The sequence below is a fragment of the Phodopus roborovskii genome, unplaced genomic scaffold, assembly GCF_943737965.1.
Source record: "Phodopus roborovskii unplaced genomic scaffold, PHOROB, whole genome shotgun sequence".
NCBI lineage: Eukaryota > Metazoa > Chordata > Mammalia > Rodentia > Cricetidae > Phodopus > Phodopus roborovskii.
This window is the reverse complement of record NW_026125281.1, coordinates 5,312,867-5,331,422: the sequence shown is the minus strand read 5'-3', so window position 1 is coordinate 5,331,422 and position 18,556 is coordinate 5,312,867. Positions and strand designations below refer to the sequence as shown.

Here is an 18,556-nt window from a genome sequence, read left to right as displayed (position 1 = left end):
TTTTGTTGACTGTAAATCTTGATCAAAATTCATTAACTTGATCAAATTTAGTTTTGGAATATATCTGATGCTAAGTTTTATAAATGTTATTTTCAGAGCGGTTGTTGCTGCCTTGGTGGTACAGGTGTGCTTCCCAGCGACTTTGGAGGCTGCAGCCAGATCAGAAGAAGTTCGAGCCTATCTGTGCTACTTAGCAAGGTCACAGGCACCACCTTGGTAAGTTACCGAGACTTCGTCTAAAAATTAAAAGCATTTTTTTTAAAAAAAAAAGAAAAAAGAGAGAGAGGTAGAGTACCTATTATTTGCAGATCTCTTCCAAAATAAAAGAACACTTAATACATATGACCTATGTTTCTGATTGACTATGATCAGCATATTTAAGTACTTGGTATATAAAATGACAATATGAATATGAATGGCTTGCTGTACTACTGTTCCTATAGTACGATCAGGATGACAAAACTTTTTTTATTTTTCCTCTTTTGAGGGGAATATGTTTGTGCTTATGTTAGGATTAAGTCCATCTGAAATGAATGTTGCAAAAATAAAGGAATTAAAGTAGGCAAAAAAAGAAAGCTCGTATTATGAGTGTTAAGAAAAGAGGTAGAGTAAGTTTGTTCTCTTTACCTTGCAAACAAGAGTTCACAGAGACAATTCAAATTAAAGGAAGGTGTTAGAAATCTGTCTTCACAAAATAATTGAGTGTCACGAGTTAAAAAGAACATTGTGGTTTTTTTTATTATGTTCTGGGTAGAAGACTAACCATTCAATATTTCCTTCTCATTTTTAGATAGTGAATTCCTAAGAAGAAAATAATGAACTGCAGATTGGTTGTTCTTTAAGTGTTTGGAGTCAAAGGTTTGTTGCCAAGGCCAAAGAAGATGGCAACCCCTTACGTCCCAGTTCCTATGCCAATAGGAAACTCTGCTTCCAGTTTTACATCCAACAGAAACCAAAGGAGTTCTTCCTTTGGTAGTGTCTCCAGCTCAAACTCTTCCAAAGGCCAGCTAGAAGACTCGAATATGGGTAATTTTAAGCAGACGAGTATTCAGGATCGGATGGACAGTAGTACATCATCGGCCTGTGGCAGTCCCCTCATTAGGACTAAATTTACAGGTGCAGATTCAGCCATTGAATATTCTACTAGACCAAGAGACACTGAAGATCAGCACCCTGACACAGTGAATTGGGAAGAGAGGCCTTCTACGCCTACAATTCTAGGCTACGAAGTCATGGAAGAGCGAGCCAAATTTACTGTAAGTATCGGCTTCTGCTGCACACCAAGATTGACCTCCTGGAAAATGGTGGTACACACCTTTAATCCCAGCACTTGGGAGAAAGAGGCGGGTGGGTCTCTTTAAGTTAGAGGCCAGTCTGGCCTATAGAGCGAGTTCCAGGACTGCCAGGGCTACACTGAGAAACCCTGTTGCAAAAACAAAGAAATCAAAACCTTTTTACCGTTTGGATAGTCTCTTACACATGCCCTTGTTCATACCTGTTTTGCGGTTTTCTACATTCTACACACACAAGTCCTTTTTCAAGCGTGTGTGTTGTGATTGTCCTTGTCTGCCCTTGGTGCATGCACTAGACATAGCCATAACATGCCCAGTGTGGTGTTCTCTCTCCTTACTACTACATACCCCTTTCTCTTTTCCCTCTCGTTTCTTTTTTTGAGATGGTGTCTCACTGTGTAATGGAGGCTGCTCCTCAAATGCTAGGGTCAGGGCATTTCTACTACACCTGGCTCTGCCTGGCATTTTTTTTTTTATTATCTTTGCCTCCTCTAATGTTGAAAACGTGTTGTGTCCATGTTTTTGTCCAACACTTTTGAGTTAGGCCTTTCACGTTTGTTTAACAGCAGACCATCCAGGAGTGATTCCTGCCATTTATTTTTTTCTGTGGAATCTCTTAATCAGGCTGTTTTTGTAAAAGCTATCTTCATTTCCAGTGTTGCCTATGACATACTTCACAAAGGTGAATCTCCTTCTATGCTCCATTTTTCTGTCTTTTCTACAGTGTTTAATAGATAAGTACTGTGTTCAATAGGTCTTGATACCCAATAGCTGTGGTTTCTGAGGATGGCCTTTGCTGTTCTCTGCCCCGTGCACAGATCAGCTGGTAGAAACCTTCATCTTCACATGTCTGATGAACCCATTGACTTCAGTCTTTAATGCTTCCTAATAACATTCGTAGTTGCCGGTACAGGTCTTGTAGACAGATTTGTCTGGTGTAGCTGTTTAATACTCTCAGATGAGATCTATATTCATTTGTTTTATAGTTTTTTTAACTACCTTTAAAAAAAATCTGTCCAGCTTTAATTTTTCTGGATTTTCTGTTGTTGATGTTGTTTGTTTCCTTTTTGGTATTTTGAGATGGGGTTTCTCTGTGTAGTCCTGGTGTCCCTGGAACTCACTGCGTAGGCCAGGCTGGCCTTGCAACCGTATAAACCTGCCTGCCTCCGCCTCCCGAGTGTTGGGATTGTAGGCGTGGGCCACGACACCCAGCCAAGTTCATATACTTTAATATTGCGTATTTATGCATGTTGGCCTGTACGTGTTTATCATTAACTCTGCTAAAGTTACATTAGATCAAACAGTTTGTTTTGGGGTTTTCTCGCAGTCAAGTTTTTATGTTTACTCTGTTGGTTCATGCTTTTAACTTATGCCTGGAGGAGAGAACCTCCGAGAAAAACAGTCGACATTATTTCCGAAGAAACAATCTGCTAGCATAAGATGTGGTTATCACACCACTGGGATAAGGTGTGAATCTGCATGAAAACCACCATTCAGAACGTCTCACCAGTTACAGCCTAATGACTGTTAGCTATGTTGACCTGCCCATCTTGTGAAAGAATGTGTACTCACCAAGATTCTGCTAGGGTGTGAGTGTTTTTGTCCACCTATGAAGCCTCGCCTCCACGATGACGCTACTTAGAGGTAGAACCACGCTGGTGAGATGGCTCTGAGTAAAAGTGCTTGCCACCAGATCTGATGGCCTTAGTTCATCCCCGGGACCTACAAGGTAGAAAAGGAGAAATAAAGCCCTGGGTGTTGCTGTCTGGTGTCTACACGCGTGCCATGGCGTTTTGTCTTGGTCATGCTTTTAAGAATTGTCCCCATCTCCATATATTTGGTTACCTGAATGACTTCATATTTCTTGCATAAAAATTGCTTGATGCATCAAATGAGGTTTTCTAGAAATGACTGACCTCTTTCTTTGTGTACCCTCTTTTTTTTTCTCTTCTTACCCTATCAACCTCTCCCTTTCTAGGTATATAAAATACTAGTAAAGAAAAGCCCAGAAGAAAGCTGGGTGGTTTTCAGAAGATACACTGACTTCTCTCGGCTTAATGACAAAGTAAGTAAGTAGTCAATCAATCCCCATCTGTGAGTTATGAATCTGTTTTTCTGTGTCTTTGTGGGTTTGTAAGAAAATCATAGACTTCATTTCACTAGGATAAATCTTGAGTGCCATCTGCACAGTTAGCTGCGTGTTTGTGAAGAAAATTGTTCTGATATAAATATGAAATGCTTAGTATTTCATATATGATGATATAACTTAAAAAGTTTGAGGAAAATCTACTTAACATCACCTGTAATTAAAGGGAGGTGAACAAAAATATGTAATATTATTAGTATTAGCTTTATTGCTGCCCACACTATTAAAACTGTTCTTAATAGTGGCTTGGGATAAGGTTTTACATGCTTTCTAGGGCCAGACGAGCTCATAGTCAGTCTGTTGGCCCGACTGGACTCTTATCTGGTGTCCCTGGGGAAGAATCGGCTTCCAAGCCCATTCAGGTTTTGGTCAGAGTTTAGTTTTTTGACGTTGTAGGAACAAGGCGTTTGTTTGGTTGCTGCCTGTCAGCTGGAGATCAATCATGCCTAGGGCATGGGCCCTTCCTTGTGTGTGATCCCTCCGTCTTCAAAGCTACAGCCAAGTCCTTACGGGTGGATCAGTGGCCGGTCCATGGTTGAATAGATAATGCCCCAGAGAAGACACACAAACAGCCAGTTGTGTCGTATGTGTGAAATCAGAAATGCAAATTGCAGCTGCATTGGTCCTCATTCCTTATAGCAGGATGACTAACACAGCTCTGGGGGGCATCAAGGAGCAATTGCAGAGAAGGGTTCAGCTGGGTTAATTAGCTTAAGCTTATTTGGTGAAAATTTCACATAGTCAATGGTATAGAACAGCACTCAGTTCATGTAATTGAGTCCAACGATTCCTCTCTTTTTTTCTTTTCTTTTTTTTTTTTTTTTTCTTCAGTTAAAAGAGATGTTTCCAGGCTTTCGATTAGCACTCCCTCCAAAACGCTGGTTTAAAGATAATTACAACGCGGACTTTCTAGAAGATAGACAATTAGGATTACAAGCCTTTCTTCAAAACTTAGTAGCTCACAAGGACATTGCTAACTGGTATGTAACAAATTGAAATAAGAGATTATGAAATCATTTCACAAACCAGTTTAAACTGAAGAATAAATTTAGGACCAACTTCATATCAGGACATAATGGAGGGTGGGAATTTAATTACTTCTCTCAAATAAATCTCTGCATGGAGTTTCCTTACTTTCTTTCAGTTGAGGATTTTATTTAGCATTTCATTTGTGTTAAAGCTTTAAACATGAAGCGGAAATTCAGTGTACAGTGTCCTCACCCTACCCAGCTATAAAATTGATTTTAGTATCCAGCATTTTAGCAATCATTTATGAAAAATAGCTAACATACTGTTCAACTTTTGGTTAGTGTAACAATAATTTTAAGGCTAATATCTTTATATCTCTTCAAAGTCATATAAAAATTAGGAAGTTAGCTTAATTCATGTAGCAAAGTAAAATTTCTAGAAACATTGAACATTGTATAAAAAGGATCAAGAATTATTATTTTTGCTTCTGAATGTAAGGAAATCCCTTAATGAATTAATTTAAGGATTTACATTATCAGAAAAGTTAGAACTGTTTTGAAAAACTAGAGAGAGCATTCACGGTGAACAGTAGCATATGGTACACACCTGAACTGTTTGCAGTTTTTAAGATAATGATGGAAAGTAACCAAGAATCCACCCATCTCCCTTTGCCTTTGTCCATTCCGTCTTTGCCTATCTCCTTCAACTCTGCATGAGACCTGCGTACTCTACACGAGCCTCTGCTGTGTGCTGCCTCAGCTTGAAGAATAGTCTTCACACAGTTTTCCCCCACTTTCCAGAACCGTTGTCTACCCAGACCCGCAAATCATTTTTCACACGTCCTTCACTACCGTAATCTCTTCCCTGAATCTTGTCTACTTGTTCTGTGCTGCTGCTGTCTACATCGCAGTGCGACAGGTCTCTGGTTACTGTGGTCTATCCTGCGTGTCTTCCTCTCCTCACTCTGCCTTCTCTAACTCACTGAAGCCTCTGATGTTTTTGTGATGCAATTTGATGAGATCATTCTGGTCCCAGCCGACTCAAGACTGTCTTTCCAGCCGTGGGTTTGCTATTTCTCCATTCCTCCGTTCTCTGTGCATCTACCATATCCATCTTTTGTCTTACATTATCATGCACCTTGGTCTTCAAGTATATTGCTTCCTGGAAGGCCAGTATTTCAAACTACTACTCCACTATAACTCCTGTACATCCTCAAAATCTCAACACAGACTCCACTTCTTAGGTAACTGGCCTTCTTGACTAGACCCTTCCTTGCCTTTCCACCACGAAAAACAAGTTCTCTCCTTCCTCATAGTGTATGTAGGAGCCCTTCGCTGGTTTGAAACGTGTCTGCTTAAAACGGGCGGAGTAGCTAGCTAGCTCCCTGCTTTATGATTGCGTTGTCTCTCTACCTTCAGGACCGTTTCTTCTGTGATCTGCTTCTCAGTCGGTCTGAGGCTGAATATTTGCAGCATTCTGCTGTCGGTGGCCATGTTCTTGTTGTATTCTGTGTACTGGATCTCCATGGTCTCTCCTACCTCACGTCACATAGTATAGGGAAGAAGAACTCGGTAGAAGAGTCTTTCACTTTTTTAATGCGGGAAAGAGAGCAGAGCCAGTGCCCGCCAGGGTAGAAAAGAACGGACAACATTTGTACACTTCTTTATGGAACTGCACTTCCAGGTCACTACAGAGAAATGTGTGGTGGTCCATCATGTGGTGAGACACAGGAAGTGAGGCAGGAGGACCTCAGCTTCCAGGCCAGCCTGGCCTTCACACGAGACCCTATGTGTCTGTCTGGGGTGCCGGAGTGTTGGCTCACGGGTTAACAGCACTGACTGCTCTTCCAGATTCCAGCACCCAGCGGGCAGCTAACAAACATTTGTAACTCCAGCTCCAGGAGGGTCTGACGCCCTTTTCTCTTTGCCGAGAGCACTGTGATCATGTAGTGCAGACAGACAGACACGCGGACAAACTCGCACACACAGCAAAACATCAGAACGATAAAAATGAGTGTATCTTCACGTACAAATAATGGTCCGTGTGTTGCGTTGGTCTTCACTGTCCCTTCTGATAGACTATGTGCACTTAGTGATAGCCAGTGCCCATACCACACAGCTGTTGTCATCGAACAGCCGGCACCCGTTAGAATTGTTCCAACCGTGACAAGGCAAAAGTGGAGGAAAGATGGAAGGAAATTAAGAAATCTTAGCTTAGAGTACTGACAGTATTGTTTTCAGGTCTATTTATAAAGCACAAAGGGAAAACAGATTGAAAATAAGCACTTTTTCCGTGAGAACACTATTTATTAGAAATTTTACATTTTTATTTAGAGCTTATTATGTGAAAGCACAGATGAGGTGGGTGCTGGTATGAGTGAGAAAATGTGCCCTCAGAAGCGAAAATGGAAAGAAATGCTTCTTTTAGCCAAGGAAATGTCAGAACTTATGACTGGATGGCATTTGAGGTGGTCTCTAAAGAGTCGGTGATATTTGAGAGGGTGGAGAAGGAGGCTTTACCAGAAGGAAGAGGATTTTCTAATCAAACTGGAGAAGTAAAGCCTACGGGTCACATGCTGGAGACAGCATGGTATTTGGTTGGTCAAAAGTGGCCTCTAGTTACTTGCACACTCTCTATAGTTAAAACACGGCTGCTTTATGCGGTGTCCTCCACCATAACAGGATTTTACAAGTATTTTCACGGGCGGTTTCCAGTATTTTCTCCTCCTAAATTCTTTAATCTGCTATTTACATCGTAAGACGTCCTGTCAACAGGAGCTTTCAAGCACTAACCCTGGACTTAGCAGAGGAGAGGGGAGGTAGGTAGTGAGGAGCTCTCGTGGGTCATAACAGACAAGCTGAACCGGGAAGCACCAGAGGTAGGAAGACTGGTCCAGGGCAGCAGCCAGCACGAGCAGAGGCATGAGACACAGCTGTAGACACAAGGCTGCTGGAGTGTCGTGCAGGAAGATGGGCGCTAGTGTAGATAGTGTTCATGCCAGCTCTGAGAGGAGCTGTGGGTGGGAAATACGCAGGGTCAGAAAGGACCAGAAGGGTTGGTAGAGCCTCTACTGGGCTAAAAGTGCTCAGGGGAAGGAGATCCGTCCTTGACAAGCCTCACAACCACACCCACTGTTCTCGGGCAATGTGGTTCCCCCCCACCCCCCATATCTTGTGTCTGTCGTCTTATCTGAAGTTCCTCTTAGTATTTTTATGTAATGGCTTCTGTATCAAATTTGGTATTACTATTTTTAGTATACTTTTATTTGATCTTTTAGGAGGCAAGGCCCTGCTATACAGGCCAGACTACCCTGGAACTTAAATCCTCCTGCCACAGCTCCCAAGTGCAGGCGTGTGCTACTGCACTGGGCTCTTCACTCGCATTTATTTGGCCTTTTCAATGAGTTTAGGCCTCAGTTTGTTTTCATGGTTGTTTTTTCTTTTAAAATGCAAAGTGAAATATGAAGTCCATTTAGCTACTAAACTGCTGGTTTTTCAAAAACTGGTGAAGTCTAAAGAAATATATTACTATGAAAAGAAGAAATAACAAGGTGACAGTTTAATAATGGGGTAGTTTACTAGGAACAGGGTTTTAAAGTACATTGTGACTCTTAGAGAACACTTTTTTTTTTTTTTTTTTTTTTTTAAGAGAATCAAAGAGAGATTCAAGTTGCAGTACAGGTGTCCCTGGAGGTAAAGGCAGTGCTGACAGGTACTGACAGCAAACTTCTTTCCCTTGAGAGGGAATGGACAGCACATCTCCGCCACACGCACTACCAGATCGTCTGCCGTGGGACGGGAGCGAAATCTTCCCTTGCTTCTCAATTCCTGACTTTTAGATTTTTGTGCGCAATAGAAGTTTCTTTCCTGTGCTCACTTCTATCTAATGTAGGTGCTTCATAAAGAGTGAGTGGGTGGAGTTAGAATTCCCACACCAGAAGACCGATCACCCTGTTCTACTTTACGCTGTTGTAACAGCCGGAACTTGATAGTCACTCAGACATGTCGAGTGTGTTCAGAGAGTAGGGTCCTACAAAGAAGGAGCTGACATAAGACAAAATGATTCCCACATAGACAGGAACACAGATGTGCACTCTGGAGACAGAAGACATCTCTGCCACTTGCACTGTGTGACACAGTAAAAGTCATTTCTCTGTGTAGACTTTGATACCCTTTCTGCGATGGAGAAGTAAGTGCCTTGCCTTTCAGATCTGCCGTGAGTGTGAAAGCAGTGCGTGATGCGGCCTCAGTGTATTGGTGTTGCTCTGGGGGCTGACGCATTGGAGGAAGTAGGGTAACGTCCTTAACGCTTGGTATTGTCAAGTAAAAGACATGGGATCACCCCAATGGTCAAGAGCTGAATGAAGACTCATAAGCCATGGGGAGACAAGCTAGCACCTAGCAAAGGAAGTAACTGATTGACCCACAGGGTAGTTCCAGGGAAAAAGAAGTAGTGGACACCACTGTTGTTGCTGGAAGCTTCCAGAGGACAAAAGCGTAGCGGGTGGATCTGTGTCACACCGAAGACCTTCCATGATCATGGACTTGCGTCTCTTCTCCACCCCACCTGTATTGTAAAGCTTGAACAGTGTAGAATTTGCTTGTTTGCTTCCCATCGGCTTCTCTGCTCTGTCTTTGGACTTTGTGTTCTTTTCTTACTAATACCTTTTAGTACTCCTATTTTTCTTTTTGAAAAGTTCTCATTTAATAAACAGTTTATCTCTTCATAATTACCCAGTCTTGTCATCATAAACCTCCTGGGACCAATGTGACCCCAAACCTCAGTCTCTTCAATGCAGGGTGGCATCTCCTTTATGTAGTATGTCAACGAGTCATGTTCCTGTATTTCACAAATACAAAAATGCAAGTTGCACATGCATGTCAAGTTATCTCTCGGGGCCCAGAATTGCTGTTGGATTGGGGAGAGGATTTTGTTGTGAGGAAGTTGCTGATCCACCTCCTTAACCCACTGCTGATAGAAATTATACCCCTGGGAATAATATACTTCATTATAGAAAACTTTTAGTAATTAAGACATGTTCAGAATTTTTTTTTTTTTTCTCTGAACATCTGGGGGAAATGTGTATATAAATCAATGAATCAATGAACACAGCAAGGTTGGTCCTTAAAATTTTTCCAAGTAAAGGCTTTTCAGACTTTGGAAGCACTCCATGGAGGAGAGTATGTGTAAGAATTGTTTTCCTTCATAGCAAGGTGATAGCTGTTGGTAGTGATGCTTCTCTCCAAGTCAGACTGAGGTCACTACACAGGTTGCTGCCCTCTGTCATTATTCTGAATTGTGTTCACTGTGTCTTACGGTTTGTGTATATCTGTAAACTTGTGATTTTTATTTACATTTGTAAGATCCTATGAATAGCATAATACCTTTGTAGCTCTTGTAGTTTGATACTTGCATGTGGCTACTTGCATGAAGACACGTACATAAATTGTTTTTTTTTTAATAATTGTCTACAAATGGCTTGCCTTACACACTGTATAGCTTCAATGTGCCTTTTGCTTTCTGCTTGTCTTTCGTAAACTTGTTTGTATACCGGCTAATTTTTTTACCTTTGAAAAGCCTTGCAGTGAGAGAATTTCTTTGTCTGGACGATCCACCAGGTCCATTTGATAGCCTAGAAGAAAGCAGGGTAAGTGCTGTATTATCTGTCACGTGAAAGAGAAATAAATAATACAGTGCAATCACTACGTTGTTTCTAGGACGGATTAGCAAACAGCAAAATATTACCAGTTCAAACCACAGTGGTTTTCATAGAGACAGCTTTCAGTGTTTGAATCAAAGGTTTCTTTCATTGAAATACATGGTCTGAAAAGATAAGAATTCATATATGGCATGTAATGAATAAAAATCTAAAATTAAATTCTTTCCATTTTATTTTCCCTACTTCAAAGAAATTAATAAAATGCTACAGGAATTTACTTCATTTTGTAGTATGATTTTATTACGATCATTCCTTTTCTGAGGAACCCAAGTAAGGAACCTACTGTTGGGTTCAAATTGATCTTCAGAGGTAGACAGGAAGGTCTTGCTAGCAATTCAGCTCTTGCTTCATGGTACTCAAATTGCAATAATTGACAGTTTAAAGTGGCCCGTTTCTTGAAGCAAAAGGTTAGATTCACAAAACAGATTTAGTAATAAGAGATTAGCTGGAATTTAAATTTCTAAATGTTTACTGCCATTTAAATGAAATAGTTTTAATTGGTGGGTTTGTAGTTTGGGGCAGCTAACCTGTAGCCCTTCTTTGTGCTGGAATAAATGATATAGCTTTTTAAAAACAGCTTTATTGAAGTAAAACTCTCAAAAGCTTTATTCGTTCATTATTTTGTCATTTCATCGTTAAATATATAGCTTAGTAGTTTTTAGTATTTATACCACTGTGGTATCACCACCATAAACCAATTTTAGAGTGTTCACCCTACCTCAAAACATTTTAGTCTTCACTCCAGCCCCATAATCTCCTGCTGTTCCCTATGACTTTGCCTTTTCTGTTGTTTCATATATATATTTATATATGTTCATGCAATAACGTAGGTGTGTTTATACCTATAGTCCACATGGTGTGCATAATCTTCCCTGTATATGATGTGATGGTAGAGTTCACATGTTTCAATCTTTTCTGCCTTCCTTCAGTTAGCGCGTGTACAGGACATTCCATTTTATGCCTTCTCTCATCAGTTTTTATGCCTCTGTCGTTTTTTTTTTTTTTTTTAGTCCGTCGTGCACCAGCCTGCGTTTCCTCCATCCCCAGCTGATTGATACTTAACAGTGTTTGCAGGCTTGTGTCGTCCTAAGTCACACGTGGGCAGCTTTTTCTAAACCCTACTGCATGTATGCTATCCTTTTTTCCTGAGTCGTTCATTGAGAAAGCAGTTGTTTCCTTGTAAAGCACCCTAATGCCTAACTTAAAAGACACTTTTCTAAACTAATGGACGGTTTTACCTGAGTAGTCTGTTCCTCATTCCCTCACCAGCATTTAACATAATATACTTCCTTTATCCCCCAGATTGTCTTTCTTCCAGCCCCTGGATGGCTCATTCCTGCCTTCTCTGTCTCAGTGAAAAGCCTTTGGTGTTATTGCCATTCCCTTTCTACGATGGGTTCTTCTGCTCCCTTTGGAGCGTCTCTGCCTTTGACTTCTAGTAACCCGCACACGGCCTCTGTCTGTCACACTCTTCACGGAGCTTGCTGGGCCTGGAGGCTGCTGCTTTACCTCACATGAGGCTTCTTCAGGGGACCGTTATCTCCTCAAGTAGTTTCCAGTTACCTCATTTCTGTCTTTGTTTGCGAGATTGGATTATTTCTATTGGTTTGTCTTTGAACTCGGGTTCACAATTCTGTCTTGTTACATCTGCCATTGAGTATCTCTTACTGATTTTTTTTTTTTTTAATTAGGCCTTGTATTTTTCCATTCCTGAATTTTCATTTCTTCTATTTATATTTTTCATTCTTATATTCAGATTCACTATTCACAGAAAAATAAATATACTTTTTCTTTTTAGGTTTTGTTTTTAATATCTACTTTAAAAACACAATACATCAGTCTTGTAAATGTTCACTTCTAAACTTTGTACATCCCCTTTCTGCTCCTCAGGGAGGGTGAGGCCTTCCATGGGGTTCTTCAAAGTCTGTAATATCATTTGGGACAGGGCCTAGGTCTCCCCCCCCCCCACCATCCCCAACTTTACTAGGCTGAGAGAGTATCCCTCTATGTGGAATGAGCTCCCAAAATCCATTCATATACTAGGAATAAATACTGATCCACTACCAGAGGTCCCATAGTCTGCCTAGTCCTCCTAACTGAGACCCACATTCAGGGGGTTTGAGTAGGTCCCATGCTGGTTTCCCAGCTATCAGTCTATGGTCCATGAGCTCCCCCTTGCTCAGGTCAGCTGTCTCTGTGGGTTTCTGTAGCCTGGTCTTGACCCCTTTGCTCATCACTCCTCCCTCTCTGCAACTGGATTCCAGGAGTTTGGCTCAGTGTTCAGCTGTGAGTGTCTGCTTCTGCTTCCATCAGCTGCTGGATGAAGGTTCTAGGATGGCATTTAAGGTAGTCATCAATCTCATTATATGGAAAAGGCATTTAAGGTAGCTTCTCCACTATTGCTTAGATTATTAGTTGGGTTCATCCTTGTAGATCAGGTTTTTTTGGTTTTAGTACATTTAATATACAAGATGCTTCAAAAAATCATCTGTTGTGTATATCATTATTTGAGGTCTTAGAGATAGCTTCTATTAGCTGTTGTTTTTCCTGATTGTGCTTGGGTAGTTTTCTTGTTTTGTTTTGTCTGTTTGTTTTCTATTGTTTTGTTGAGTACTAGACACTTCAGGAGATTAATTTAGCAACCTTGATCTGGTTTCTGCTCTATAGATGGTTGGTATTGGTGTCCTCAATTAATAACTATGATATTTTCTCTCTGCAGCATATGTAGTCACTGGATTTGGGCTCCTTTGGTTATTTTGACCAAAATGTGTTTGGAAAGTTAAAGTTCCATTTTTGGTGGATATATTGTGTTACAAAACAGTTGGCATTGGTACTTTTTCATTTCATAGAGCTTATGATTTCTATTCCTTTCAGAGAGAGTGTTCTGCCTTCCTGCAAGGCTGTTCTTAAATTTTTTTTACATTTTTCCTTTTTATAAAAACAAAATCTTTTAAATACTTTTAATTCAAAGCATGCACTAGCTGAGTTGGGAAAGAGTGGGGTTGGTTTAAGTTGAGATTTCTGAAGCCCCACACTATTGCACTGGGGACTAGGAGCTCACCAGTTCATTGCCAAATTTGTTGGGAAAACTAGTTGGAAAAGTCACCAAAGCTATATTAAGCGTATACATTCAACAAGGCAATGTGAACCGTAAAATTTTTCTGCAAAATGAAGTTAGTTTCATAAAACTATATTTGAAAATGAGTATTTGTTTAGATACAAAACTTGAAGAAGTTCCCACTGGCTCATCTATTTCAAAACAAAAGACAATGACAGTGGCTTACAACATTGGCTAGTAGACTCCTTCAGCAGTGTCTTAGTTAAGAAAATGTGTAAAACGACAGTAATAAACCAATTTAAGTTGAAATTATTCAAAAGATGAGACTCAGTTCATTCAGTGAGTCTTGTTTCTGCTTTTTCAACCTGTACCCTATCATTTATTTGTTTGGTTGGTTTTTGTTTTTTGAGGCAATGCTTCTCTGTGTAGCCCTAGAAGTCCTAAAACTCGCTTTGTAGACCAGGCTGTCTTTGAACTCACAGAGATCCGCCTGCCTCTGTCCCAAGGCATGAGCTACCATACCCAGCTTACTTGCACCCTATCGAAAGGGGACTTTTCTATGCCTCCAAGTGCCTGTAGTAAAGCAGAAGCTAAGACTGGCAGAGCTATACCTCCGTGGAAATGACATGGGTGGACTAGAATGAGGTTGAGGTGTACTGGCATAACAGATTATGATTGGAAATGAGCGATGAAGGTAGGGCACGGTGGCGTGTACCAGTAACCCTACACACGCGAATGCACCAGGGCTGGGTGCCGCCCACTCTCAGCAACCGAGATAATTAAAGCCTAAATCCTTAGACTCTCTGCCCCCCGCTTGGGTATTCTGCAGCTTAGGAACTTAGATTTTTCTTGTTTCCAAATTTGAGAAGACCAGAAAGTCAAGTGAAAAAGGCCCTTGAGCTATAGGACGTTTTCTAGAAGCTGCTGCTGGTCACCGAAGATTGCAGACATCACATCCATCATCATTTGATGTTACAAGTCACTCGGAGCAGTTTTGGTTTGGTTGTCTTCTAAGAACACAAACCATTTTGAGGTCTCATTAATAGGTAAATAGCTCCATCATCGTGTTTTTCTAATGGTTACTCTGAAAGCGTAGTCTCCAGGGACATCTTTCCTGAGATAATGGTCCCTCGTGGAGATAGTTTCTCATCCTGGAAGATACTCAAGGGTTTATAGGAAGCTTATTTGTAGACATGGCATGACCTGGTACTGTGTCTTTTACTCTTAGCTTCCCAGCATTTGTTCGGTCAGTTGACACATTGGCCGTGTTTTCTGTGACTTCCTGTCATCGTTCATCTATAGTATTACTTGCTTTTTGATTTTAGGCTGAGTTTCTTGGTTACCAGCTGACTTTCTAAGCTCAGCATTTGTTCCTTTTTTTCTGTTCTCTAGAGCTACTTAAATACTGTTAATGGCTTTGTTACTTCTGTCTTCTTAGAACTTGCCTGTAAGACTTAATTTGACTGATAATTCCTTTATTTCATCAGAGTATAATAACTGTCTATTTTTTTTTAAATAAATGACCATAGTTTATTCAGATCACCTGTTCTGGGGAAAGGCAGTTATGCATTTTTAATAGAAACTGACAGCTTTTATAACTTTAAAAATAAAGCCATGTAGTACTATTCTTTACTTCCATCACTTTATCTGTAGTTATCCATCACATTCAGGGTTTGCTACTGTAGCTCTTCTCAAGGAAGAGAATTTACAGGTGCCCCATGCGCGGGGACTGCGTGCCAAGATCGCAGTAATGTAAGACGATGAGCCTGAAGAACAAACTGTTTGGTCTGTGTTCCTGACTCTTGAGGGTGTCTTTGAGAAAGGACCGCTTCGGTGCTTAATTTTGTGTTTGCCTGCCTGTTCTCTGTGAAGGCGTTCTGTGAGACTCTGGAAGAGACTAACTACCATCTGCAGAGGGAACTTCTGGAGAAGCAGAAAGAGGTGGAGTCGCTGAAGAAATTACTCGGGGAGAAGCAGCTCCACATAGAGGCGCTAGAGAACAGGATGCGGTGGGTCCCGACCCCTCTGCCTGACTCCCCACCTCCAGGCTCTGTCCTTTCCGCCTGTCTGAATGTGGCTTAGGGAACTGGGCTCCTGGTCTACTTCCTTAAACAGATTGGGTATGGGTGGCTGAATGTTTAAGGGTGAGAAACCTCAGGAAGGCAAATAGAGCTCTAGCTGCTGAAAAAGTTAAGTGTCTTCACGTCACCGCCCACATAGCAGGATGCGGTAACTTCTGACTATGAAAGCCAGAGTTTGCCTCCCCATCTCCGCATTGGTATTTACTGAGCACGTGCGGGGAAGATTGGAAATTATTACAGCTGGCGATGTCACTGTCGAGTCCTCAGCGGTTTAACAGCCACTTGTCTGCGTAGACTTAGCAGCCGTTGACTAAGAGTGCTGCCAGTTTCCGTGGCAGTGGGGGCACCCTCTTACTCAGAAGAAGTAACTCTGTGTGTGTTGTACCTTACTTTCAGAGCATTGTCCTTAGACCCCGAAGTGTCACTCTACATGCCAGGAGCAGAAGGTGGACAGATCCTAAGGGTGGAATCCTCTGCACTTCAGGTCACCCGGGACATCTTGGATGAAGACTCTAGGTATAATTTTGCCGTACGGTTGCCGTGACTGTGGTGAAACACCATGACCAAAATACAAGTTGGGGAGGAAAGGGTTTGTTTGGCTCACACTTCCACTTTGCTGTTCATCCCTGAAGGAGGTCGGCGCAGGAGCTGACCCAGAGGCCACGGAGGGTGCTGCTTACTAAAGGCGTACTTCCTCGGGCTTGCTCAGCCTGCTTCCTTACAGAACCCAGGACCACCAGCCCAGAGGAGACACCACCCACACTGGGCTGGGCACTTCCCTTCGATCACTAATTAAGAAAGTGTCCTATGGGTTTGCCTAAGCCTGATCTTATGGAGGCCTCTTCTTCATTGAGGCGCCGCCTCCTCCCTGATGACTTCAGTCTGTGTCGAGTCGACATAGAACTATGCAGCCCAATAATGTTTACCTTACTACAGCCTACTCATTTAAGTCCGAACAGTATTCTTTATGAACTTTGTATTAATTACTATATCGTGACTCACACTCCAGGCCAGTGTGGTGGCTCATTGAGTAAAGGTGTTTGCTGTCAAGCCGGACAACTGGCATCCAGATCCTGAGTCCCACCTCAACAGAAGGAGAACCTACTCCCTTAAGTTTTCCTCTGCCTTCACACGCACGCACGCGCACACACACACACACACACACACGATCTAAATAAATTAATGTAGCTTTTAAGTGGATAGCATCTAAGGAATGACACCAAAAGTTGACCTGTGATCACCATAAACATGTATATACATACATGGGCGTGCATAGGCAAATAATTTGTGGTTGAATATGTAATCACTTAATAAACGTATGAGTAACCTTTCTGTGAGAAAATAACAAGAAACTGAGAGCACGTGTCTGTCTCCTTCACTGACGTGATCCCCTTTCTTTACAGAGCTAATACTAAGCCACACTTCCACTCGAGAGAAGCTAGAAGTGTGGTAGCAGATGTAGAAGTTGCACAGTTGGCGTATAATGTTGAAGATGACTAACACACTGGGACAGTCCCTTCCACTTCGGCATCTCGGCAGATTTGCAGCGGAGTGGCAGACACCACTCAAAAAGACTGAAACAGAAGAGAGCAAAATGCGCGTGTATAAAGTTTACATAAAGTGTTTCTTAAGTTATTAGAATAAGAACTATATTCACTGCTGCTTTTAACTGTCTTTTATCCAGCATTGTATTTACTATACTGGGAAAAACAAAAAAAACAAAACAAAACAAAAAAAAAAACTAGTTAGACTTGTTATCAGGGCCCATATTCTTAAATACTTTACATAAATTATTACAGTGTCTTGCCTGTATATTGCACCAAACTACTCTGTGTGTGTGTGTATGTGTGTGTGTGTGCGCGCGCGTGCGTGCATGTGTGCGTGCCTGTCTTAAATCACCAGTTATATTAGGTGGAAACTAATTGCATGCTAGAATCTGGATAACATTTGTATCTCGTACATGACATAGGTTTAAATCTGTGAACACCATAAGGAAGATAAAGATGAATCCAGTTTGAAACGTTGCTATGTCTTATCATCTCTAAGTAAAAATTGCTTATTTGAAAGGTTAGTACTGTGTAAAAGAAGACGACTTTGTACAGCCAAAGATAATGTGTTGTGGAGAGCTATATAATTAGATAGGCAAAGCGATAAAATAGCCTTGATTTAAGTGATGGTTAATTAATGTCAAGATACTGTAAGTGTCCTGATTTATTAATATCTTACACTTGGATATTTTCTGCATAACCTTCAACTCAATTCTCCACCCATAGATTCAATGGGGATTGCCTCGTTCAGAACACTACCTCTCTTCGCTAATCAAGGCATATTCTTTTCAAAATATATTACAGTTTTGAGGCAAGTGAGTTACAGGAATAGAAAACAAAATAAATAACCGTATATACTGCAAATTTCCCAAGTAGCTTGGCTCCTGGTGTTCCCTTTGTATTTCTGTGTATGTGAAGATGTTGTTATGCTGTATTATGGCTGATTTTGTTTGTAATGTATTTAGCCAACTGATGCACTTTATGATAATTAAACTCTTTTGTGCCAAGTTCAACAGTTGAGTTTTCTTTGGTAAGTGGAATTAGCCAGAAAAAAATGATATAGTACCTTAACTGTTATTGCAGAAGTTTTCTGGCGTCTGTGAGCCAGCCTTGTGAAATGTTTATGCCTGTTTCAGCTCTGTACAGTTGTGGAAATGCCTTGATTCATCTCGATAGTGTGAACTTGTGTGTCTTCTGTTTCCACTGTTTGCATATTATTCTTAATGCCCATTGTAATCCCAGTTGCCATTGGACTGTGTAAGCTTTCTAAAATCTGTGAGAACCCTCCTGGAGAAATAGAGTGACGTTTTCATTTATAATCTAAAATGGTGTCAGTGTCTTAAAATACATAGTGCAGTTGTTTAAAGTCCTGCTAACAGAAGTCATTATATGCACCGACTCTTGTTAACCTTTGATCTCACAAGGAAATGCTTTTTATCAGTATACTAAAATTAAGGTTTTTTTTTTTTTTTTGACAGAATACATGGATATGATCTGACTCGGGACATTTTTCCACCAAGTACTAAAAATGTGTTTACTTACCCTTGGAGATGGAAAAGAAAATAATAGATTAGTCTGCTTATTCGTGTTAAATTGTTGTAGGCTTTGTGAAAACCCAAAAGGAACAAGCTGTTAAATTACTCAGTACCATTTGACCACAGTAATCTTTGCAAACGCACTATGTTAAAGTACTGCGTGCCTGCTTAAAAGGGAACTCAGATTATAGTTAAAGGAAACAGCATAC

At 41.0% G+C, this 18,556-nt stretch overlaps 1 protein-coding gene across 2 annotated transcripts; it reads left to right on the top strand.

Annotated features, from left to right (window-relative positions):
• Positions 1–795: 795 nt before the first annotated feature.
• Snx16 (sorting nexin 16) lies at positions 796–17,825 on the top strand. Of its 2 annotated transcripts, XM_051196808.1 has the most exons (8): positions 796–1,026; positions 1,117–1,256; positions 3,271–3,357; positions 4,270–4,418; positions 9,985–10,054; positions 15,057–15,193; positions 15,662–15,781; positions 16,669–17,825. In XM_051196808.1, the coding sequence occupies exons 1-8, from the start codon at positions 882–884 to the stop codon at positions 16,763–16,765; spliced, it is 945 nt and encodes a 314-aa protein (XP_051052765.1). In that variant the 5' UTR covers positions 796–881; the 3' UTR covers positions 16,766–17,825. The 2 variants fall into 2 exon arrangements, with proteins under 2 accessions (XP_051052765.1, XP_051052757.1); XM_051196800.1 differs by having other exon boundaries at positions 796–1,256.
• Positions 17,826–18,556: the final 731 nt, after the last annotated feature.

Excerpts from the sequence above, each read along its gene's own strand:
- Snx16 (XM_051196800.1), top strand. The coding sequence starts at position 882 with ATGGCAACCCCTTACGTCCCAGTTCCTATGCCAATAGGAAACTCTGCT. Across the intron at positions 4,419-9,984 it reads CACAAGGACATTGCTAACTG|CCTTGCAGTGAGAGAATTTC; the intron begins GTATGTAACAAA and ends ACCTTTGAAAAG. Across the intron at positions 15,194-15,661 it reads GCGCTAGAGAACAGGATGCG|AGCATTGTCCTTAGACCCCG; the intron begins GTGGGTCCCGAC and ends CCTTACTTTCAG.